The following is a 25,213-nucleotide window of genomic DNA, read 5'->3' on the forward strand; positions in this document are numbered from 1 at the left end:
AGAAGAAGTCGTTTGAAGTTTTTGACATATTTGACCCCTGTGACCTTGAAAACAGGTCAAGGTCATTTTCGTTCTCAAACTTTGTAGGGCTCCTACCAACGAAGCTTTCAGCCAAATATCATGACTCTAGGTCTGTCCGTTCTTCAAAAGAAGTTGTTTAAAGGAAAAGTTGACGGACGAGGACGGACGGACGGACAGACGGACGACGGACAGACGACGGGTGCCAAGTGAGCTTAAAATGGCATGCCTGGTAAGTTGACAGCATATTAACTGGTAAACATTGGACATAAACATTTTTAGTCAACATTGCTCAGAATAATTCCAACTGCCAGTTGCAATAAAAATAATAATCTAAACACTTGTATAAAATCATAGATCATGAACAGGAATTTTTTAAATATTTTCGTAATGTAAAGTACCAGTACAGTTTAAGTATTAGTTCACAATTGGTACAATATTATACAACATAATCGTCAAAAACTAAGAGATACTTGACTTCGATTATACCCAGGATTTTACAGTCGCCATGCGGTGAAAATAATCACAAGCATTTAAAATTCTGACAGTAAATTGAGATATTTATCATTTCAAGATAAGAGTATTACTATCTATAGTAATTGACTAATCGTCCATATTCCTTTATAAGATATAACGTTATAGGTCTATCAATTTACTGTCAGAATTTCAAACGCCTGTGAAATAATCGGTGACTTAGTGGCACAAAACAGCAACACGCCTTCACCTCTGGACTTTTTACAAAACCTTTTAATTGAAATAACTATGGAAACAACATGGCCTTGCTCCTTAAGTTAATTTAATCAACGTATGATGACCTTAGTCTTACCTAGTGTGCGAAAATCCAGGGGAAACTGGAGTTGTTGACATGCTGTCTGGCGAATGTTCAAACTCCAATTCCGAGTGTTTTAATCTTCCTTTCATCGATTGGTGTGCCTGTATATCGACAGACACGACAGTGACATGGTCTTTTTTCGCACCGAAGCCATTCCATGCCATATGTTATAAATTGACTTCCGGCATGATCGGAGCAAATAGAGGAATAATTCTGATTGGACGAAAAAAGTCCCGCAGCGCAAAATACGCTGCAGAAGAAAATGGAGATGGAGAAATTTTCAAAAGACGGCAGGAAGGTTATCGAAGCTGAAGGTAAGAATCTGATTGGGATTTTATGAAATACTTGTATAAAATGTTAAAGCATAAGCTATGTGTAATACTACATTGATATCGATACTGAAAATTATACTTAAGAAAACAGAATTGAATATATTACTGAGTGCTAATGGTTACTGCACCAAATTACGAAACGTGTGTGCGTGTGCACCCAATCCCACCCCGCCAAATTTAAAGTTTACAGTATGAATGCTCCTCTTGAGATAGTTCTTAACTTGCATTTAATTTGCAGATACAGTCGAACCTCGTTATCTCGAACTCGTACAACTCGAAGACCCCGTTTTCCTCGAAGTATTTCATCGGTCCCGGCCAAAACTCTTCTTAATCTTACTAATAAAAACTCTGATAATTCGAACTCTGAAAACTCGAAAAACTCGGATATCCCGAAGTGAAACATCGGTCCCAACAACGTAAATCCTACATAAAAATATCTCCTACCTCGAATTTTCTTAAGATTCACAAGTCTATCATCTATTCTTTAATTATTAGATACATATTAGACGCAGTGCTACGGTAAACATCGTTCTCATAGAGCAGCTTACGCTCGGTCATAATTACTTCGATTAAACTTATGGCATTAAAATGTACAAACTTCATCAATGTTGATTAACAACAATAAGTACTTACTGCGAGCCCGTAAACAATTTGAATGGCACTTTATTTAAACCAAAGCTGCCGACACATTCTAACCGGAAAATGGGTCACAGTGTGCGGTCATGCGTAAATAAGCTCCACAGTAAAAATCACAACCTAGGACTGGTTCGTTGGTTTATGTTTTTACAGGAGCTTGTATGGCATTGATAATTAATTGGGAGATTATAGGAACAATACGATAATTATTGTTGACTACGTCGTGTTGAGGAGATGTCAAGTGTCATTGGGGTCTATAAATGTGGATATGTTTCCTGATTAACTCATACCCATTTCGGAATGTCGAAATCAACTGAGCAATCCAACGTGTACGCTCCAATACAGTGATTTGTATAAAGACTTGCGCACTTTCATTTCCGCATTGAAATTTCTATCAGCATAGCACGAGGTCGGAGACAGCATGTGTGTTTATTGTAACATTAATTAATTAATGAATATGATTATGAATAAGTTGTTTATTTTTTATTCTATATAGTTATTTTTTTGTCATTTATCGACTGTTTAAATACGTTGATTGCCAAAGAAATCAATAACATATATAGCCTCATATTGGAACTTTACCAAGCTTTATGCCAAACATAGGAACTCGCTTAACCCGAATACTCGGATAACTCGAAGTTTCCCAACGATCCCGTCGACTTCGAAATAACGAGGTTCGACTGTAGATAATATATAATTTCAATAAAAATTACTGTCCCACTTGTGTGATATCAAAGACCCCCCCCCCCCAAAAAAAAATAAGGTTGATGTACAGGGGCTTGAAAATACAGGAAGGCCTATATACTAATTTCTACAGTATTTTATAAGATTAATGAAAAATTAATAACTTTTTTCTTATTCAGAAAATGGGATTACTTCAGAAATTCTCCTAAAATTTACTGACACGGACATCAGAGATGCATTCGATTGCTTGATGGATCGTTTTGAAGTGTGCCAGATACAGAGTCGTCATGCTTTGCTGACATCGACACAAACAGGCAGTATTATTAGCAGCCAGGACCTGAAGATGTAAGCTTTACAAGATCTTCAAATGATAATTAAAGCATATGTGTACAAGCTCAGAAGATAACACCAGCCTGCAGGATGACAGTGATGTGCAAAATGCAAAGATATACAGCAAAAGATTTGCTATTGAAAAAGGATAAAAGAGGAATACCTAAAGCACCACAACGGTTTTTCAGCAATCTCATGCAAGATGCGGCAGACGCTGTCAATATTTTAAAAAAAGCTCTCCCTTTGCACCAAATATCCTCGGAAAATAACAACTGTTTTTTAAAAATGTATTAACAGTGACACCTCAATTAAGCGGAGCCAAAAGGAGGTATGGCAAATACTAGGAATAATTTTGCAAAACAAAAGAAAATATCTTTTTGATAAAAGTTTAGGCAACAGAAGTTCTACCAAGAAAAATGACAACAGTAATAATTGGAACGTAAACAGTGTGGAGCCTGCAATTGGAAATAAAGTGTTTGTTACTGACAAAACAAAAACTTAATCGCTTGGTGAAGGAATTATTATTTCCGATCCGAATTCCAAATTTGTTGAAATAGCTTTGAACAAACTGCGATTTAGATGAAATAGGAGACGAACATCGGGAACTTCAAACACCATCGATTGTTACATGGAGAACGGATAGACTCGCAATAAGTAGACTGGGTAAAAAGAGTGCAAGTTCTACAACGAGGAAACCAGCATATATATGCATATACAATACAGATAAATTTCAAGAGTTTTGGGAAACCTGTATTCTAGCAACTCTGTCCTAATAATGTCGGCTGTATCTTATTCTTGAAACCACACAGATCATATGTGAACCATGCATCCATATTTTATATTTAACAATGCTAAATTTGTAGCAGTAAAAACTTTTGCAAATATATATGTTATTCAACTGTCATTTTTTCATGTTTAAAAGATATCTGTGACACATGTGACATGTGGGTAGATTATATTACAATTTATTGACAAGAGTTAACGTTACTTGTATTATTTCTAACTTTAAACACAGCTGGAATTATTATATATACCGTCATAACTGCATATTCAGAATCTATTGAATGTCCATTATTATTGTTATTGTCATATAAGTGATTACAATTTGAATTCCAGTGACCACAGGCTAGGTATTTCAGTGGAAATACCACTGGATTCCACTGGGAAATTAGACCATTATTCCACTGGATTCCACTGGGCAATTTGGCCTGGAATTTCCAATAGAATTGATCTGGATTCCAGTGGAAATACCACTGGATTTCAGTGGAATACCAGCAGAAATTCCACTGGGCAATTTGGCCTGAATTCCAGGCCAAATTGCCCAGTGGAATTTCTCATGAAATGTGGTAATTTGTACATGTTCATGAAAGTTCATGAATATTTCAAGCATTTTCCATTCATGAACTTAAAATGGGACATTTTCTTCATGAACATTCATGAAAATTCATGAATTGTTGCAATTTTTCATGAATGTTCATGAATTCATATATTCATGAATATTCATGATTTTATATTCATGATTTTCACATGCTTTCATGATTCATGAATCTTCATGAAATATTTTGCTCAAGATTATTCATGAAGTTTTAAGTTCATGAATTTCATGAAAATATATTCAGGACCAAATCAAGAACATTCATGAATATTATTCATGAATATTTCATGAACTGTTCATGAATTTTCATGAATTATTCATAATCATTTCGCAGGGGTAGCCTGTTTTAATTGTGTTAGTTCTGACATCCAGTTTCTTTTGTTTTTTAAGTTTAATAAAATCTTTATTTGGGAGATGGAACCATTCTCAAAAATATCATCAATTAGTAGTATACCTGAATTTATCCAGTTGGTAAAAATCAGTACTTAATTTTTGATTTTGATATGTTTGTTTCCCCATATTGGTTGTTTTCTTACTTCCAGCTGATTGATATAATTTTTCGTTTGTTCTCCACCCAGTGTAATCCAAGCTTTGATAACTTCTTGATAAAATAATGGTGTTTCTTTTATTTTTGGTAGAGATTTAATTTCGTCTAGATTCATTTTTAAAATGAGCAGGTCTTTCCCATATTTGTTTAAAAAGTAGTTTGGTATGATTTTCCAGTTCTATTATTACTTTTTGGTGAATTGTCAAAGATTGTGCAAGGTATGTAAATTTGGGTGATATAATACTTTTAATAATTACTGTTTTACCAATAAAAGTTAGATCTCTTCTTTTCCACATATTAAGACATATTTTTGTATTTGTAATTTTTTCATCCCAGTTAAGCTTTTCACATTCATTTTTATTATTATTGAAATTTACCCCTAATGACTTTATTGGTACTTCTTGCCAGTTTATTACGCTTATCTTTCTTTTAGAAATTTTTAGTTTTCCAATCCAAAGACCATCAGTTTTGTTTCTATTGAATTTTAAGCCTGATACCTCCCCAAATTCTAATACTATTTGCAACGCTATTGGTATGCGGTGTGGTGAACTTATAAACTGGGTGGTTTCATCTGCTAACTGGCCTATTTTTTGTTCTTTCAAAGACCCCTCTACTTTTATCCCTCTTAAATTGTTGTTATTGCAGATTTTAAGGCCTAGGATTTCAACTATGGCTACGAAAATTAAGGCTGAGACTGGACAACCCTGCCTTATGCCTCTTTCTATTTTATTTTTTTTAGATTTCCACCCATTGTTTAACATACAACTAGAACTATTTGAATACAAAGTGTTTATCCATGAGATGAAAGAGTTATTAAATCCAAATGTTTTTAAAGTTTTAACCATAAAGTCCCACGCACGTGTGTCGAAAGCTTTTTTGAAATCAAGGAAAAGGATTGCCCCCTCTATATTTAATTGGTCTGCATAATCAATGATATATTGTGTTCGACGAATATTATAACCGATATATCTATTTGTTAAGTAACCTTGTTGATCCAAGCTAATGATGGATGGTAATACTTTTTGAAGACGTTTTGCCAATACATATGCTGCTATTTTATAATCAAAATTTGTTAGTGTGATCGGTCTACAATTTTCTAGTAATTCTGGGTTTCCTTTTTTATATATGATTGTTATTGCGCCCTGTTGTTGTGAGGCTGATAATTTAGTTTTTGTATAACCTGCATTTAGTTATTGTATAACTATGTCTTTAAGCTCATTCCAGAAAGTTTCATAAAATTCTGCTGTTATACCATCTAGCCCTGGTGATTTATTTAATTTCATATTTTTTACAGCGTCTGTACATTCTTTTACTGTAAGTGGACCGTCACATAGTTTACTTGTGTCTTTATTTAGTTTATTTTCCAAAACTGTATTGCTTAAATAATCGTTTACTTTGGTGGGGTCTGGAGATTGTGTGGTATATAGTTTTTTTTATAGAAATCATGCCCTACTTTGAAAAATCTCTGATTCTTTTGTTATTGTTTTACCCTCAACATTTAATTTTGTTAAAGATTTTCTCATCTGTCATTTGTTCACTAATTGGAGAAAATATTTGGTGTTTTTTTTCTCCCTTCTCTACCCAATTTTCTTTCGCTCTTATTTGGGTGCCTTTTGCTTTAAATTCATAGATGTCTCCTATTTGTTTTTCTAGATCTATTCTTTTGTTTTCCATAGCCCCATCATCAGTGTGATTAGTCTGTTCGTTCAGTATTTTTAGCTATCATTCTAGTAGGTTGAATTTGTTTTTCCTTTCTAGACTTTTCTTCATGCCGAAATCAATTAATTTTTCTTTAATTGTGGATTTACATAATTCCCATCTTACTTGTATATCTTGTACACCTCTGTCTATTGCATGTAGCTAGGTATTCATAAATAACCTGTTTTATTGTTTTGATATACTCATCATCAGTTAGGTAGGGATTATTCATTTTCCAGAGGATCTACCTTTTGTTGGTATAGTAAGGTTTAATTTTAACGAGATAGCCATGTGATCTGTATGTTTTATAATTGCAGGTCTTATGTCGCATGTATTAACAATAGGTCTGATATCCTTGCTAATTAATGAGAAGTCTATTCTACTTTTCTCGGACCTGTTTTTTCTTTTCTATGTAAATTGTAACTTGTTTTGATTAGTTTGTCTCCAAATGTCAGTTAGTTTATTTTGTTTAATGAGCTGCGTTAAGCTGTTGGTAGTTGTGTTTCGTTTATTTATGTTAGTTTTTCTGTCTATTTGTTTTAAGGTGTTGTTGTAGTTACCCTCTATGATGAGAGAGCCTTTTGCTTCAGATTTCATAACTTCATTGATTCTTTTAAAAACATGTTTCTGTCTTGTGGGTTGTTCGGTGCATAAATATTTATCAGTGTGTATGTTGTTTGATCAATTTGGATGTTTATGAATACATAACGACCATTAACATCTGTATGTGTATTTACAATGTTATAGTTTACTACTAATCAGTATTGAAGCTCCCCTACTGTTACTTGTGCCGTAACTGTCTATAGTGTCCCCTTGCCATTCAGCATATCAAATTTTGTCTGATTTTTGTGCGAAATGTGTTTCCTGAATGAAAGCTATGTCTCCTTTTTGATTAAATAAATATGTGTATAAACGATTTCTTTTGTTCTTTTCTCCTAGTTCTTGGGCATTAAGTGACAGAATATGGACTGTGCTTTTAGATTGGTGATTAGGGATGCATGTTGTGAGTGTGTATGATATTTAGACTATAGACGTGTAGGTATAACCTTTTTTCAATTTGCTTTACATATATCGAGACATACTTAATTATGCCTTGAAAATATTTGATCTTGAACAAATGGATGTAATACTGAGATATTTTTTGAAGTTCACTTACCAACATTTTCAGGATCAAGACAGGTTGAATTACATAACAAAATGTAGGTACAGTTGTCATTATAACTGTAAACTTACGTATCTCTTCATGTTTGTTTACCTTGTACCATATTTTAAATGCATGTAAAACATTTATCAGTATTATAATTTCCCATACCGAGACGTACCTACGAACGTCTGTATGATATGTGATTTTAAGTACATACATGTAATGTTGAGATTCATTTTTTTGTATAGTTACAACTTTCTTTAAATTCAAAACTAGTACATTTAGGTAGTACATAATTTTGGATACAAGTATGTACAAACTACATGTAGTAATAGTTTGTACTCCTTCCCATAAACGTACATGTACATGTATATATCTATATACACACTTATGCAGACAACCAAGGACAATCTGTCACCTTTGGAACGCAAGACACTCAAATCCCCGAACAAGAATTCCACAGAAGTGGATGTGTCGCCTGCGCAGGAAGCTGGGAGATTATGAAGAAATAGATACACTTTTCATTTCAAGAAATAATGTTAAAAGTAAGCAATAATCATAGATTATGTTTTTGGATGGCATCATTTTGTTATATTATCTGTTATTCCGGGAAGAATAACAGATTAAATAATCTATCCCAGGAAGTCACCAGCCAAATATTATAATTTTATGCCTTTTAATTCTTCAGAAGAAGTAGTTTGAACCATTTGACATATTTGAACGCTGTGACCTTGAAAATAAGTCAAAGTCATTTTCATTTGCAAACTTTTTTTGGTTCTTTCCTGGCCAAATATTAAGGTTCTATACCTTCCAGTTCTTCAGAAGAAGTTGTTCTAAGCATTAGACATATCTGACTCCTGTGACCTTGAAAGTAGGTCAAGGTCATTTTCATTCACAAACCTTGTTGGGCTCTTTCCCAGGAAATAACCAACCAAATATTAAAATTCTATACCCTCCAGTTCTTCAGGTAGCAGTATACAGTAGAAATGGCCCAACTCTGATAAACAAGGCACATGTCGAGGAAATGTAAACACAGCGGATTTACCCTACACAACACATGTATATATATATATGTATTTGTAAACTGCATTACATTTACAATACATATAAAGTACTGAGAAGTGTATAAACTTCTTTTTTCTATGAATGTCACTTGTGTGAAAATCATGGTTACCACATAAAAAATTACCAAAAAATGCCAAAAATTGCTATTTTTAACCCAAAATTTGAGCCCCGCAACTAGAATTTTTTTTCCTAAGCTCTGTCCAAAATTAAAGATTACCTACCTGGTTGCAGAATTATCTGGGTCCCAGTTAAGTTGTAAAACTTGATTTTTTGCTATTTCGTCGTGTGCTGTTGTCAAAATTTTACCTCCTGTAAAGCTAGCTTTTCATGTGTAGCACCCTTTCAGATTATGGCCAAATTTTTATTCTCGAACCAAAAAAATCATCTTTCTTTTTCACAAATGTGAAGCTCACAAAGCCCACTTCATCATGCTTATACCAATTTTAGTACAGTTTTATTTTTATATTTTTTTTACATATCATTATACAGGGGTTAGCCATTTAACAAAAATATCACCCATGGCCACAACCCTCTACTGTATACTGCTACCTCAGAAAAAAATGTTTGAAGTATTTCACATATCTGCCTCATGTGACCTTAAAAGTAGGTTAAGGTCATTTTCATTCTCAAACTTTGTTGTGGTGTTTCCCAGGAAGCTACAAGCCAAATATTTAGGTTCTATAACTTTCAGTTCTTCAGAAGAAGTCGTTTTAAGCATTAGACATATCTGACTCCTGTGACCTTGAAAGAAGGTCAAGGTCATTTTCGTTTTCAAGCTTTGTCAGGCTCTATCCTAGGAAGCCATCAGCCAAATATGAAGATTCTATACCTTTTAATTCTTCAGAAGAAGTCGTTTAAAATTTTTGACATATTTGACCACTGTGACCTTGAAAGTAGGTCAAGGTCATTTTAGTTCTCAAACTTTGTTGGGCTCCTACTAACAAAGCTTTCAGCCAAATATAATGACTCTAGGCCTGTACGTTCTTCAAAAGAAGTTGGTTAAAGGAAAAGTTGACGGACGAGGATGGACGGACGACGGAAGGACGACGGACGCCGCACCATGACATAAGCTCACTTGCCCTTCGGGCAGGTGAGCTAATAAATGAATAAACTTGTGGATTATGATGTTAAACAGCTAGTGTTGTCAATAACATTTGGAGTAAGACAGCATTTCAGAGGTATACACGGTGGGTCAAGTGGTAGATCGAAGCCATCCAGTTTACAGTTTTAGTGAAGTTTCTATTTATAGTAACAGTGACTTTGACCTTTGGACCTGAAAAGCAATCCCAAGCAAGCACTTTTGGTAAGGAAGCACTGCATGAAGTTTGAGTTTGATCAGCCAAAGGAAACTCAAGTTAACGCACGAAAACAGATTTTCTTTTTATAGTAACAGTGACCTTGACCTTTGACCTTCGGACCTGAAAAGCAATCCCAAGCAAGCACTTTTGGTAAGGAAGCACTGCATGAAGTTTGAGTTTGATCGACCCAAGGAAACTTAGGCAGATCTCCTATACTGGCATATCATAGACCTTAACACATTACAGATCTTGTGGTAAGCAGCAAGCTACCTACACCTAACCCTGCTGCGGCGAAAGGCTCTTTCAATACCTGTAACAAGAAGGTGTGCAAACTGTGTCCATACACGCGCTCCACAGTTACATTTCAATGTACAATCAACGGCAAAGTGTATCACATACTACAAACGCTGACATGCACATTAGTCAATGTGGTGTACCTTATTACCTGCCATAAATGCAATTTACAGTACGTGGGCGAGACCTGCACCCAGCTCAATGTCAGAATCAACAACCACCGCTGCTCCATCAAGCAGAACAAACCAGACTTCCCTGTGGCAAGGCATTTTAATATGTCCAGCCATAGTTGGAAAGACATGCAGGTTGTTGCCATAGATCATTGCCCTACATGGGATGAAACGAGACGACGTACGAGAGAACGGTTTTGGATCACCAATCTACAAACCCGCTACCCTCGAGGTATGAACGAACGATAGGCGGTTGCCATCCGCTCACTTTCCTTCCAGGGGGCATTTGACCTAATGATGCATTACTGCACAGTTGGTCTGCTATCTCGCCTGCCTGCTGCTTCATGTCAGTGTGTGTGACCAACAGGCATTGTCAGATTAATTTTGCAGATTTATACAGTATCTTAGCCATTTCATCTACTTATTCCTCCTGCACTCACTTATTTGATAATTACTTGCATTATTCCTGCAAACCAAAAGAGGCGACTAAGTGTGGACCCCCTGCTGTGACTGTTAGATCCATCGCAGTATTGAGAGGCGACTAATGAGACATTTCGTAGCAAATTGGAGATTTTTCACATTTACCGGGCCAGATTTCCACATGCACATGTTCCACGTTTTTGATATCTCTCGTTGACTCACTTTATATGATAGCACATCTTGCGCAAGAATAGGTCCTCTACATCAGCGTTCCTTGTCCACGATGCTCTCGGCTTAATTGCTGCCCTCGGCTGTCTTTAGCTGAAAATTTGACAACCTAAACTTGTCCACACTGTTGGAATTACTTCTTTGCCCAATCGATATACACACATATACATGTATAATAACGAAGATTCAAGTTTTTGTTTCATACAATGATTGTCCAACTCGTACTATACTTCGAGTACAACGTTTATCATTAGTATCGTCATATTCAGTTTCCAAGCGTTCATTTTTGTGTAACTCGTTGTCATTCTCATTAGTCCATAAAACGGTAAACAGTTCAATATAACCAAATAACAGGTTAGACATGGTAGCGGATCAGGGTCGACTGCTGGTACCACTTGCCTTTCATGTATTACCGGTGGTTGGTGGGCCTGAGCCTGAGTTAACCTTTGTTGTTGTGTTTAGCACTTCACTTGGGGTTGGTGGGGTCCGGCCTTGTCTTGACTTTTGTCCAGGTGCTTTGGTGGGTACAAAGGACGGTGTCGCTATCTTGATGGATTTACCCGTTACAATGCGTCTGTTTCCTGTGGACACTTTGATTTGACGACGCTCTGTATGTGCATCACTGTCAGGGATGAGCGCGTCATTATGGTTCTTAGGATATTGTTGTTTGAAGTTTTTAACATATTTGACTCCTGTGACCTTGAAACTAGGTCAAGGTCATTTTTAAAGAGTAAAGTTTATAGCACTCCATACCAGGTACTGACTGGCCGAATATCATGATCCTGGGCCTTATGGAACTTGAGAAAAAGCATTTAACCCACGTTGACATTTGACCCCCAACAAGCACTTAAAGTTGACCTTTGACCTCATTACTGTAATTAAGAAAAAGATTTGCACTGCTGGTATACATAATATTACTAAGTATGATGACTCTAGTCCAAATGATTCTTAGGATATTGTTGTTTGAAATTTTGAACATATTTGACCCGTGACCTTGAAAGTAGGTCAAGGTCATTTTAATGAGGAAACTTTATAGCACTCCATCCCAGGTACCTACTGGCCAAATATCATGACCCTAGGTCCTACAGGTTTTCAGAAGAAGTCGTTCAAAAGAAAAAGTTGACGGACGGTCGACAGACGGGCGACGGACGACGCAGTACGGCATAAGCTCACATGGCCCTTCGAGCCTGGTGAGCTAAAAATAAAAATCAAATGTAGGCTCAGTGATGCAATATATTGCTAATTAAACATTCACCGTAATTCATGTTTTATAACAAATATATATATATATATATTTTAAAAGATCACACATTTAAAATGAAAGTGGCAGTAGAACACATTTGAAAGGAAAAGAACGAATTCATAACGGGATTGACCAACCCTTCAAAATAAAACGGGAGCACATCACGTCACGCAACTTGGCCATTTCCGAGTCGTCGATTGGCACCTAATATAACTAAAGCGACAATCGAATACATTCTAAACGGTTTGCTGTTCTAAAAACTGCATAACTGCAATGCTAAATAACTTTTCTTGATCACATAAATTTGTTAGATGCAGTGTTTGAACAAGGTGATCAGATCGGCATACGGCGCCACCAAATGTACGTTGGACTCGCTTTTCAGACTGTTTTCTCAACGTCAATGGGTCATTCAATTTACTTGACCCAACTGTCCATTAATGTACACGAATTATAACACCTGTTGCCATCTTAAGCTTGATAACTGACTTTACAATATAGGCAAAAGCATTTATTAACTCGCAGTAGTAGATCTCCAGCGCACGCTGATCTGTGATGGCCCTGATTATGTTTATGCAATCAGTGTCAGCCACAATACACACGTGAGTAGACAGCTCGTTTTCTGGAACAAAGATACAGATTTTCCCCATTTTTAAAATCTTAGTAGTCAAATAAGTAGCCACATCATATTTTTAGTAGCCAATAAAAAATAAAAGCAGCCAATGGCTCACTTTGGCTACCGAAAGTGCGAGCCCTGTGCCATCAACATAAAGATCAACAATGTATAGGCCATCAACATAAAGGTCAACAGTATATAGGCCATCAACATAAAGGTCAACACTGTATAGGCCATCAACATAAAGGTCAACAGTGTATAGGCCATCAAAATAAAGGTCAACAGTGAATAGGTCATCAACATAAAGGTCAACAATGTATAGGCCATCAACAAAAAGGTCAACAGTGTATAGGCCATCAACATTAAGAAGGTCAACTGTGTATAGGCCATCAACATAAAGATCAACAATATATAGGCCATCAACATAAAGATCAACAATATATAGGCCATCAACATAAAGGTCAACAATGTATAGGACATCAACATGTAGGTCAACTGTGTATAGGCCATTAACATAAAGGTCAACAATGTATAGGCCACCAACATGTAGATCAACAATGTATAGGTCATCAACATAAAGGTCAACAATGTATAGGCCATCAACATAAAGGTCAACAATGTATAGGCCATCAACATGTAGGTCAACAATGTATAGGTCATCAACATGTAGGTCAACAATGTATAGGTCATCAACATAAAGGTCAACAATGTATAGGCCATCAACATAAAGGTCAACAGTGTATAGGCCATCAACATAAAGGTCAACAATGTATAGTCCATCGACATAAAGATGAACAGGGAATATGCCATCGATATAAGGGTCAACAATGTTAAGGTCATCAACATAAAGGTCAACAATGTATAGGTCATTTGATCAATACTTCCAGTGGCCAAAATGATCGCATGTACAATGGCGAGCTCCCGGATAATATAATGTACCACTTTGGATTTAAGCTCGTGATACAAATCAGTTTTGGAAAATGCCTGAAAAATTTTCACCATATTATCTTTGTAACATCTACATCAGGTAAGCCTGTATGTACACCTGTATATTAACAGTGGTCATACTCGAGCAGCCATGTTTTGCTAAGCCAGTCCAGTGGAAAATATTCAAACTTTATCATGAATTCAGCTATTAAGAAAAGTATGAGCACTATTAACTCTCTCACTGGCCCTAATGTGATTAGTGAAGTTTTCAGTCAACTTTGGCCCTAATGTGATTAGTGAAGTTGTCAGTCAACTTTGGCCCTTATGTGATTAGTGAAGTTGTCAGTCAACTTTTAAGCAATTACCTTTTCAAGAACACGCTGATTTCCAAACTCGGAATTCCTGACATTAAGCATCAGCTGTCTCAACTCGACAAACAGATATCAGCCGCTCCCAAGGGGTTGGGCCTAAGTCTTACAGATACCAATGGGGACATTATAGTAAGATTCCTATCCTACCATGTTCGAGCCTCAGTGTATGATGACAGATTTTTGATTTTTGTTAGAAGTGAGTCAACCACAAGTAATTCTTCAACGTCATCCCCCCCCCCTGCCCAGTTCATTTAAATCATACGTGAATGAAGCCCTGATCAAACAAAGAGCCAAGCCATCCACTAAGGCACGTTATCTAAAGTCAGCTGGTCAACTATCAGGTACCTGGACGAACAACAGGAGGATTGTTATTCGACATAGTAATAGGTCCAAGGCCCAAGTCACCCGTCTGAGTGAATTGGACTCTTACCCCAACCCCACTCCTCAAGACCAACAATGTGCCTCGCGATCCGGAGTCCATACTCTGACTCACCAAGGTCAACATCGTCATCCCTCCAACGACAATCATCAACCCTCGCATGGTAATACTCCCACCATCACAGTTGCCATACAGACATCATCCTTCGCGTGGTAATACTCCCACCATCACAGCCGTCCATACAGACATCAACCCTCACGTGGTAATACTCCCACCATCACAGCCGTCCATACAGACATCAACCCTCGCATGGTAATACTCCCACCATAACAGCCGTACATACCGACATCAATCCTCACTTGGTAATACTCCCACCATCACAGCCATCCATACAGACCTCAACCCTCACTTGGTAATACTCCCACCATCACAGCCGTCCATACAGACCTCAACCCTCGTGTGGTTATACTCCCACCATCACAGGCATTCATACAGACATAAATCCTCGCGTGGTAATACTCCCACCATCACAGCCATCCAAACAGACATCAACCCTCGCATGATAATACTCCCACCATCAGAGCCGTCCATACAGACATCAACCCTCACGTGGTAATACTCCCACCATCACAGCCGTCCATACAGACCTCAACCCTAGCGTGGTTAAACTCCCACCATCACAGCTGTCCATACAGACATCAACCCTACGTGGCAATACTCCCACCATCACAGCTGTCCATACAGATATCAACCCTCGCGTGGTAATACTTCCACCATCACAGCCGTCCATACAGACATCATCCCTCGCGTGGTTATACTTCCACCATCACAGCCGTCCATGCAGACATCAACCCTCGCATGATAATACTCCCACCATCACAGCTGCCCATACAAACATCAAGCCTTACTTGGTTATACTCCCACCATCACAGCTGTCCATACAGATATCAACCCTCGCGTGGTAATACTCCCACCATCACAGCTGTCCATACAGACCTCAACCCTCGCATGGTAATACTCCCACCATCACAGCCGTCCATACAGACATACTCCCCCTCAATAAGTTTGAGTCGTTCCCCAATGAGGGATAATTGTCTCGAATGTACTAACTGTAAAGTTATATTTTGTTTTTCCCGATGTGTCTAGACGTACATGTTCCAATGATCACACTTATGTGTGTTTATTGCTCATGCCAGCTTATGTTTATACGTTTCTATTGAGACTAATCCTGTCAACAGTTACATATGAAGGCTATATTTGTTGTGTTATTGTCTTTTCTTAGTAGCTAAATAAATGTGCATATTTTTATTTATTTTTATTTTTTTACAAAAATATAGTTTCCATCTGTATATTACCTATGTAAATGTATACTTATATGGCTGTGGGAGCCGTGCCTCGGAGGTCCTATATTTTCCTTTTTATTTTTGAATATCGATGCGTAGAGGAACATACTATAATGATGGGTGGATCCTTTGATGTTACCAACAAATATTTATATAATCAACATGATAGTTAGAGTCGACCAATTTGTTATATTAGTCAACCCGACTTGTCCGATTAAATGTAGGCAAACCTATTTTTTATCGAGCACATTGACTCAGATTTTTAATACATGTATATTGTCTTTTACCATGCCAATGTTTTTCTCCTATTCCCCCGTAAAATCGCACAGATACTTTACTTATTGGCATATATAGATGTCACCAATTAAGGGTGAAATATTTATGATTTTGGTTTTTCTTTGTTGTTGTTGTATAGATAGATATATTTTTATTAGTATAAATATCAATTGGAACACCACATTCCAGGTAATTATCAGTAATTTAGGCTGGATCTTCCAAGATTTGGGTAGTGCAAGCTAGATCATATCGTGCAGCTTCTTCGGAAATTCATGGCCAAATTTCTGAAGGCATCTGTCATATCACAGTATATGATCACTGCTGTCCCATTTGATGACAGAGCCTCACAAATTGATGACAGCAAGCTGGCCATTGATAAGATGCCTCCAGTATTTTTTGAGAAATAGCACTAACAAACTTAAACCCTCAAAATTCTAGATGGCTGCCTGTTGGCTGACTTGGTTTTCTAACAGTCCCAAAATTTGATTTGCAAAATAAACAAGAGGCCCAGAGTGCCTGTATCGCTCACCTGGATATCTTGGCAATCATGTCAAAATATTCTTCAAAGAAAATCCCAGACCCTGAGGCCAACCCTTGTAACATATCTGTATTAGATTTTTCTTGCCCAGCAGTGAGTTGTATGTCATGTGGTTATGGGGTGGGGATCTCAACTGTTTCCTAGTTGTGACTCAGAAACTAGGTCCCTAGGGTTGTGGCCAGACCCCAGGGTCAATTCTAATATCATGACTGCATTCGTCTCTTTATACCCAGCATTTGTATATATAGTTTGGGTTCAAACGTTTCAAAGTTATGACCAAGGGACTAAGTCTCCAGGGTGGGGCCTGACCCCAAGGCCATTATGGAAGCATATGTGCATTCATCATCTCTTTATACTCAGCAACTGTATATAAGGTTATAGGGTGGGGATCTCAATCATTTCCAAGTTATGAACTAATTTTTGGCCCTGGTCCTCAGCCCCCTGGGGGGTCAGCCCCTCCATTTGTACATTTTTAAATCCCCACCTCCCATGAATGCTTTCAGCCAAATATGATTAATATCCATTGCTTAGTTCCAGAGAAGAAGTTACTTAAACAAATAAAGCCAAAAAAAACCTGTTTGGCCCCATTCCTCAGTACCCTGGAGGTCAGCACCTCCTTTTGTAAAATTTTGAATCCCCACCTTCCATGAATGCTTTCAACCATATATGATTGATATCCATTGCATAGTTCTAGAGAAGTTGTTTATAGCAATATAGCCAAATTGACTCCTTTTGGCCCCGCCCCTCGGGGGTCAGCCCAACCATTTGTACAATTTTGAATCCCCACCACCAAGGGATGCTTCCATTCAATTTGAGTTAAATTCCAATCAGTGGTAAAAAGAAGTCATTTGAAGAAATTATTAATATGGACGGTCAATGGACGGAAGGACGACAGGGAGGGTCGATGGACGGAAGGACGACAGACGACGGACAGACAACGGACGCCATGGTATGGCATAACCTCACCTTGGTCCTTTGGACCAGGTGAGCTATTACCGTAAAAACCCATGTAATTTGCGCACTTTTTTTTCAGAAATTTAATACCCAAAGTGGGGGGTGCGTAAAATACACAGGTATAAGCAATTTGAAGTTTTCTTCATGAAAAAGATCGACGATTGGGCAGACCGCCATCTTGGACACCCTCTTGGATAATCTCCCTTGGTACACGGAACTCAAAGACAAACGACGATCAACACATTTATTTAGGTCAAACATCAATAAAAGATACAATTGATACATACTGTGTTGTACCTGAGTTTATGTGAAAAGTATTATTAAATAGGTAACCGTTAACAAAGAAAGTTTAGCCAAATTCCTATGCCAGAGAATTGCTGATCAACTTATGTTTCGACATCTTGGTGCGTTTTTCCCATACTATTACGAAAATGTAGGCCCTAGTTGTTCAATTTAAGCTCCGTTCCTTGTAAGTTCTGTTAGGGTTTTTTTCAAATCGCCTATGCGTATAGCATGGGTTTTTTTTCTTGGCTCACTTTGATGTTGATCTCGCGTCTAACATTACGTAAACACGTGATTGATAATAACCTCGTGAATTATTTCAATATTTATTAAATGAAGCATCGTAAAAATAGTCTGCTTTATTGGTTTTTTCCTTGTAGTAGATTTGAAGAGGGTGTATTGATTGTCCACGCTTCTAGTATAAACATATTTTTTTTTAATCCCTTATCAGTCAAAATATTTGAGTAGAAGCTTTTTGGGGGGTTTTCGGCCTCAAAAAGTACCTGTGCAAATTACATAGGTGTGCAAATTACATGGGTTTTTACAGTAACAAGAGATCCCAGAGGGATCTTGGCGCCCACCATTGTAACATCTTCATTAGTTCTTAGTCAGTTCGATCTTTTCTCTTCTTTCCTCTAATCTGTTTGATCGAGTCATGTTAACAGTAAATGCACCTTGTGGTAACTTTTGATCTAAACTTAAACTGATGTGTATGAAAGCCAACCAACCTTCAAAGTGAGTTTGTCATTTCACATATTTACTAGTACAGTACTTAATGTGAAAGAAATAAAATCGATCATTGCAATATGAGAAAGATCTGTTTAGTTTTTCCTTTAGCCATTTTGTTTTTACGATCAGTCTCAAAATATAACATGCACAAAAGGGATCAAGGAGAACCTACATATCAAATTTGAGAAAAATCCCTCAAATTAAGAAATAGTATTAACAAACCTTCAATGTCAAAAATTGAAGATGGCTGCCAGTAGGCCATTTTGTTTAACTGATCAGTTTCAAAAGTAAACATGAAAATAAAGGATAGTGAGGAACCTGCATTGGCTGGCCAAAATTTTCTTTTGGGGCGAGTAAAAAATTTAAAGCACTGGCCCAAATGACATATTGGTGGCCTCAATAATTTTGGGAAGAAATATTTCCACAGCATTTAACACAATGCTTCAGCACATTTAAATTACAAATAGCATGACAATGTTTGTAATATGTCAAACAGAAAAAATCATTATATTTTTAATTCTTCAACCCTAGTTAAAACCTGACATGATCCATTACATTCAGGTCTTCCCAAAAAGAAATACACAAAACTCGCTACTCAAAGAAGACACCCTGGCAGTATTTATAAAGAAAAACTGAAAACAAAATCATCACATTTTCTAAATCACGGACAGTTCGATTCAAATCGAAGTAATGACAACTGAAAAATGGACTGCCGCCCAGTTAATGTGGAAGGGACCAAAATTTCTTTTATTCATCAATTTTTGACGGTCGCCCAAACTATTTTTGTTGGGCCAGTGACTACCTCACTTTTGACAACTTTTGGTCGCTCGAGCAAGACTTAAACCGCCATTGGCGAGCAGGCGGCCGTCCATTTGGGGCACTACTGCACAACAAGGGAACAAGGGGAACCTACATATAAAATTTGAGAAAGATCCCTCCCATACTTCCCGAGAAATAGCATTAACAAACTTTCACTATCAAAATCAAAGATGGCTGCCTGTCGGCCATGTTATTTATCCGATCTGTTTCAAAAGTTGCCCTGCACAGAGCTTGGGAACAAGGGGAACCTACATATAAAATTTACCAAAGATTCCTCTGGTACTTCCCGAGTAATAGCGATATCAAACTTTCACTATCAAAATCCAAGATGGCTGACTGTCCACCATGTTGTTTATCCGATTAGTCTCAAAAGTTGAACTGCACAGCTAGGGAGCAAGGGGAACCTACACATAAAATTTGAGAAAGATCCCTCTTGTACTTCCCGTGACATAGCGATAACAAACTTTCACTACCAAAATCCAAGATGGCTGCCTGTCGGCCATTTTGTTTATCCGATCAGCCTCAAAGGTTGCCCTGCACAGCTTAGGACCAAGGGGAACCTACATATAAAAATTTGAGAAAGACCCCTTTGGTACTTCTTGAGAAATACCGATAACAAGAATTGTTTAAGGACGGACGGACTACGGACCACGGACGCAGGGTGATTTGAACAGCACACCATCAGATCAAAAGTAAGGGACCATAGGTAATATTCATGTGAAATTTGAGCAAGATCCCTGCAGTGCTCTTGGAGAAACAATGCTTACAAGAATTGTTTAAGAATGGACGGACGAACGGACGGACCACAGGCAACGTACGAAAGGTGATTTGAAATGAAAATGAAAGTAATGTGTACATACCCCAACAATATCTGCATGAAATTCACCATTTTCTTTCAGATAGTTGTCCAGTGGCACACAGAATCCTCCAAAAAAATGCAGTCTAGAGAACAGAAAATAGACCTGCAGGAATGTGTTGTCAAAGGAATATGTATTTCAATATGCACATCAGTTTTGAGTACTTGGGAAAGGAGTTTTGCTCACTTTAAAATCACTGTCCCTATAGACAAAGTTGTCTTTATGAAAAAGATGAGTTGCAAGAATTGTTTTGATAAACTTGTATAAATGATCACTTAGCAAAACATAGTGACAAGATGTTGCTAAACAAGAGGCCCAATGGGCCTGCATCGTCAAACTGATATTAATCTCACACTGGTTACCTTAAAAGCAGACTAATATAAAGCCGCAGGCAAAATATCAGTATTCATGACTATAAGTCATTCATAATATGAACCCTGTGACTTTGAAAGTCAAACAAGTTTATTACATTGAACAAACTTTATAGCCCTTTATCTCAGCATGTTACTGGCAAAATATCAGCAATTTTGGCATTTGGGTTATTAAAAAAAATAGTTTTTTAAAGGTTTAAAACCTCTGTGACCATGAATATAAGTCAAGGTCCTTCAAATGAAACAAGAGGACCTGAGGGCCTGTATCGCTCACCTGAATATGTTTGAAATCATTGGTATGAAGTAAAGATATAGCACTCCATGGTAGGTCCTATAAGTTCACTTGAAATTTCAGCAAGATCCATTCAGTACTTCTGGAGATATAGCCAGAACAAATTTCAAATAGAGCCCCACCCCTATGCGCCTAGAGAGGCCATACCCACCATTTAAACAAAATTGAGTCCCCTTGGCCCAAGGATGCTCCAGATTAAATAAGGATAAAATCACTTTATCCCTATGGTAGAAGAAGGTTTTAAAGGTTTTACCTCTATTTCCCTTATTGGGCCCTGCCCCTCTGCCCCAAGGGCATCCAAACCTAATGTTTATACAAGCTTGAGTCCCCTTGGCCAGAGGATGCTCCAGACCAAATTCCAATGAAATCGCTTAATCCCTATGGTAAAAGAAGAATTTTAAAGGTTTACCACTATTTCCCCTAATCGGCCCCACCCATCTGCCCCCAGGGGGGCCACACCAACTGTTTATACAACACTGCGTCCCCTTGGACCATGGATGCTCCAGACTAAATAAGGATAAAATTCTTTATCCCTATGGTAGAAGAAGGATTTTAAACATTTACCTCTTTCCCCTATTGGGCACCATACCTCTGCCCCCACAGGGTTCAAACCCACCGTTTATACAAAATTGACGCCTGTGACCTTGAATGTCGAACAAAGACATTAGGTTCAACAGAGTTTCTCATCTTCCATCCCAGCATGCTTCTGGCAAAATATCATTACCCGGTACCTTTTGGTTATACCGAACAAATAATTTAAAGATTTAAACATATATTGACCGTTGTGACCGTGAATATGGGCGAAGGTCGACTATTTGAATAAACTTGGTAGTCCTTCATCCAAGCATGTTAATGGACAAATAAAATCACCTTGGCCTTTTGCTTATAGAGAAGAAGTCGTTTAAAGATTTTAAACATATTTGACCCCTGTGACCTTGAATATATGTCAAGGTCATTTATTTGAACAAAATTGGTAGCTCTTCATCCCAGGATGCTACTGGCCAAATATCATCATTTTAGGCCTTTTGGTTATTCAGAAGAAGTCGTATTAAAGGTATTTTACATATTCGACCCCTGTGACCTTGAATTTAAATCAGGGTCATTCATTTGAACAAACTTGGTAGACCTTTATCTTACAACGTTACTGGCCAAATATCATCACCAAGGCCTCTTGGTTAAATTTGAAAACACGGTTAAAAACACACTTCCCCATCGCATTTGTTGCGTTCGTGTTCCCCTCCTGTTAAAGATACTCTTAATGCGCATGAACGTCTATTACTTTAGCGCTTTGACTAAGAGACTTATTCAATTCAAACGCAGTAATGATATGAATTGAAAAAGTAAAACCAGAAACTTCATCAGTATATATTTTTCGGAATTATTAAAAATTACGATCTGCAATTTGACGATCAATCTGTGTTCAAATTAATTATTGTTTGCAACGAATGTTTACAAAATACTGAATTAACATGACAGAAACGAATACTCAACTAACTTCTCTGATTTTCAAGGGTTTTTCAAGTACTTCCATTGATTTTCAAGGGTTTTTCAAGGTTTACAGTCATTTTCAAGGGTTTTTCAAGACAGACATCAAATTCAAGGGTTTTTCAAGACCTGTGCGAACCATGTTTAAAGTAATATATTGACGCCGGATGCCGGCCGGCCGGACTGACAACGGACGCCGCACCACGGCATTAGCTCACTTGCCCTTCTGACAGATGAGCTAAAAATGATTTACTCGACAGAGTGCAACTCATTCAACAGCAATAATCGTAACTAACCTCGAGCTTGTGAACTTACTGTAAGTAAGTGATATGTACATGTGAGGTTGGTACACAACACACATCAGTTTGCATTCCATGTACTTCATATATGATCTTCTTGAAGTCGTCTGGTCTCATATAAGTGTCTTTCCGCGAGTCAGTTCATGTCTTTGTATTGGAACCTTTCTTTCCGTGAGTCAGTTCATGTCTTTGTATTGGAATCTTTATTTCGGAGTATGTGTGATCACACATTTCCCAGTTAAGTCTCAATATCTGGTGTTGACATATCATCACACATGTGTGCTATTGTTTACCCGGTGTTACTATAATTTAAAGTTCGATATTGAATGCCTGATACGTAATACAGAAATGACAACATGAAAACACCACAAGAAAAAAATGTGTATTACTAAGGGTTGGAAGTCCTTAAAGTATCACAGACCACAGACTTTAAAACAACTCACCTGTTTTGGTGGACCCAGCAGACACACTTATCCCGAGGGCTAGGCAGGTCACTGTCAAGTGCTGCTTCAACACTTCCCCACTCCAGTGTATGCAGGTCCAGTTTGTACAGTGTGTTGACATTTCCATCCCTTGTGTGTCCAGCAAACAGGTACATAAAATGGTCAAACAGACAGGCAGAGGCACCAGACGTTCCAGGGGGACACTGACCTGTTGTCTCTTTCTTCAACCTGGATCACAAGCATCAATCATGATCACCTGATACTTATATTTAGTGACTGAACTGGATTATTTTAACATGTTTTAATGATAGAATGAGATGTATATCTGGTTTAAAGGTGGGGTCAACATTTGGCCCCCACTTTGATTTCTTTTATTCTTTTGCCATATGTAGATACATAAAAATGATCAATAACTACACCAGGTTGAGTGATGGGGGTATCCTAACAAAATGATAAGATAAATGTCACAAGCGAATGTTATTTTGAAAATGAATTATGATAGTGTACAGTGTATAAAATTACTGTTATTTTGATACTTAATATGTCATATTGGTATATATGAAGTAAGCGTACTGATACTTTTCATTTGAAAAACATGCAAAATTTTACAGTGGTAGTCTATATTTGAAACTTCTTTAAAAACTCTCCATTTATTTATTCTGTCTACTGAATCATTTTTATGTAATATCAAAACAGGTAAAGTACTTTATTAGCATGCCAAACATGATCAATGCCCAATTTCAATAATTGATATGAAGTAAAGATATAGCACTTCATATTAGGTGCTGTAAGTACATATGAAATTCCAGAAAGATCCATCCAGTACTTGAGATATAGTGAGAACAAACTTTAATCAGAACCCCACCCCTATGCCCCTAGGGGGGTAATACCCACCAATTATACAAAATTGAGTCCCCTTGGCCCATGGTTGATCCAGACTAAATAAGGATAAAATCCCTGAGTCCTCAGCAGATGGTCGAAGAAGGATTTTAAAGGTTTCACCTCTATTTCTCCTATTGGGCACTGCCCTCCTGCCCCCTGGGAGACCACACCCACTGCTTATACAAAATTGATTCCCCTTGGCCCAAGGATGCTCCAGACTAAATTAGGATAAAATCCCTTAATCCCGATGGTCGAAGAAGGATTTTGAAGGTTTTACCTCTTTTTCCCCTATTGGACCCTGCCTCTGCCTCCAGGGGGGTCAGACACACTGTTTATACAAAATTGGTTCCCCTTCATCCAAGGATACTTCATACCAAATTTGGACAAAATCATGTCATTCCTACAGAAGAAAGATTTTGAAGAATTTGCTAGGTTTCCCCTATTGGGCCCCTCCCTTCTGCCCACAGGGGGGCCACAATCACTGTTTAAACGAAATTGAGTCCCTTTTGTCCAAAGATGCTCCAGACTAAACAAGGATAAAATCCCTTAATCCCTATGGTAGAAGAGATTATAAAGGTTTTACCTCTATTTCCCTTATTGGGCCCGACCCTCAGGTCCCAGGGGGGCCACACCCATCATTTATACAAAATTGGTTCCCTTTCACCCATGGATACTTCAGACCAAATATGGAACAAATCCTTTCATTCCTACAGAAGCAGGATTTTAAAGAATTTGCTATATTTCCACTATTGGGCCCTACCCCTTAGCCCCAAGGGGGCCAGACCCACCGTTTGTACAAAATTGGTTCCCCTTTACTCAAGAATGCTTCAGACCAAATATAGACCAACTCCTTCATTCCTACAGAAGAAAAAGGATTTTTAAAAATTTGCTATATTTCCTTTAATGGGCCCCACCCCTAAGCCCCCAGGGGGGCCAGACCCCCCATTTATTTTATACAAAATGTGTTCCCCTTTACCCAAGGATGCGAACCTATTAAAAGATTCAAACATTTGACATCTGTGACCTTGAATGTCGAACA

At 37.6% G+C, this 25,213-nt stretch overlaps 2 protein-coding genes and 1 long non-coding RNA gene across 3 annotated transcripts in view; 1 reads left to right on the forward strand and 2 right to left on the reverse strand.

Moving 5' to 3' along the window:
- Positions 1 to 1,041, reverse strand: part of LOC110452872 — a 5,766-nt gene extending 4,725 nt beyond the window's left edge. Inside the window, exon 1 of the mRNA XM_021501593.1 lies at positions 845 to 1,041. Coding sequence (XP_021357268.1) covers positions 845 to 1,014 — 170 coding nt within the window. The 5' untranslated portion in view covers positions 1,015 to 1,041. The remainder of the gene's footprint in view (positions 1 to 844) is intronic.
- LOC110452871 (kelch domain-containing protein 2-like) overlaps positions 1 to 25,213 on the reverse strand; it is a 77,622-nt gene that overhangs the window by 39,964 nt on the left and 12,445 nt on the right. Inside the window, exons 3-4 of the mRNA XM_021501592.1 lie at positions 23,293 to 23,520; positions 20,406 to 20,487 (exon numbers count right to left, since the gene is read on the reverse strand). Coding sequence (XP_021357267.1) covers positions 20,406 to 20,487; positions 23,293 to 23,520 — 310 coding nt within the window. The remainder of the gene's footprint in view (positions 1 to 20,405; positions 20,488 to 23,292; positions 23,521 to 25,213) is intronic.
- LOC110452873 lies at positions 1,082 to 7,368 on the forward strand. The gene is made up of 2 exons (XR_002463235.1): positions 1,082 to 1,164; positions 2,682 to 7,368. It is a non-coding gene; the product is annotated as an uncharacterized LOC110452873 (long non-coding RNA).

This window comes from Mizuhopecten yessoensis, unplaced genomic scaffold (assembly GCF_002113885.1).
Source record: "Mizuhopecten yessoensis strain PY_sf001 unplaced genomic scaffold, ASM211388v2 scaffold6947, whole genome shotgun sequence".
NCBI lineage: Eukaryota > Metazoa > Mollusca > Bivalvia > Pectinida > Pectinidae > Mizuhopecten > Mizuhopecten yessoensis.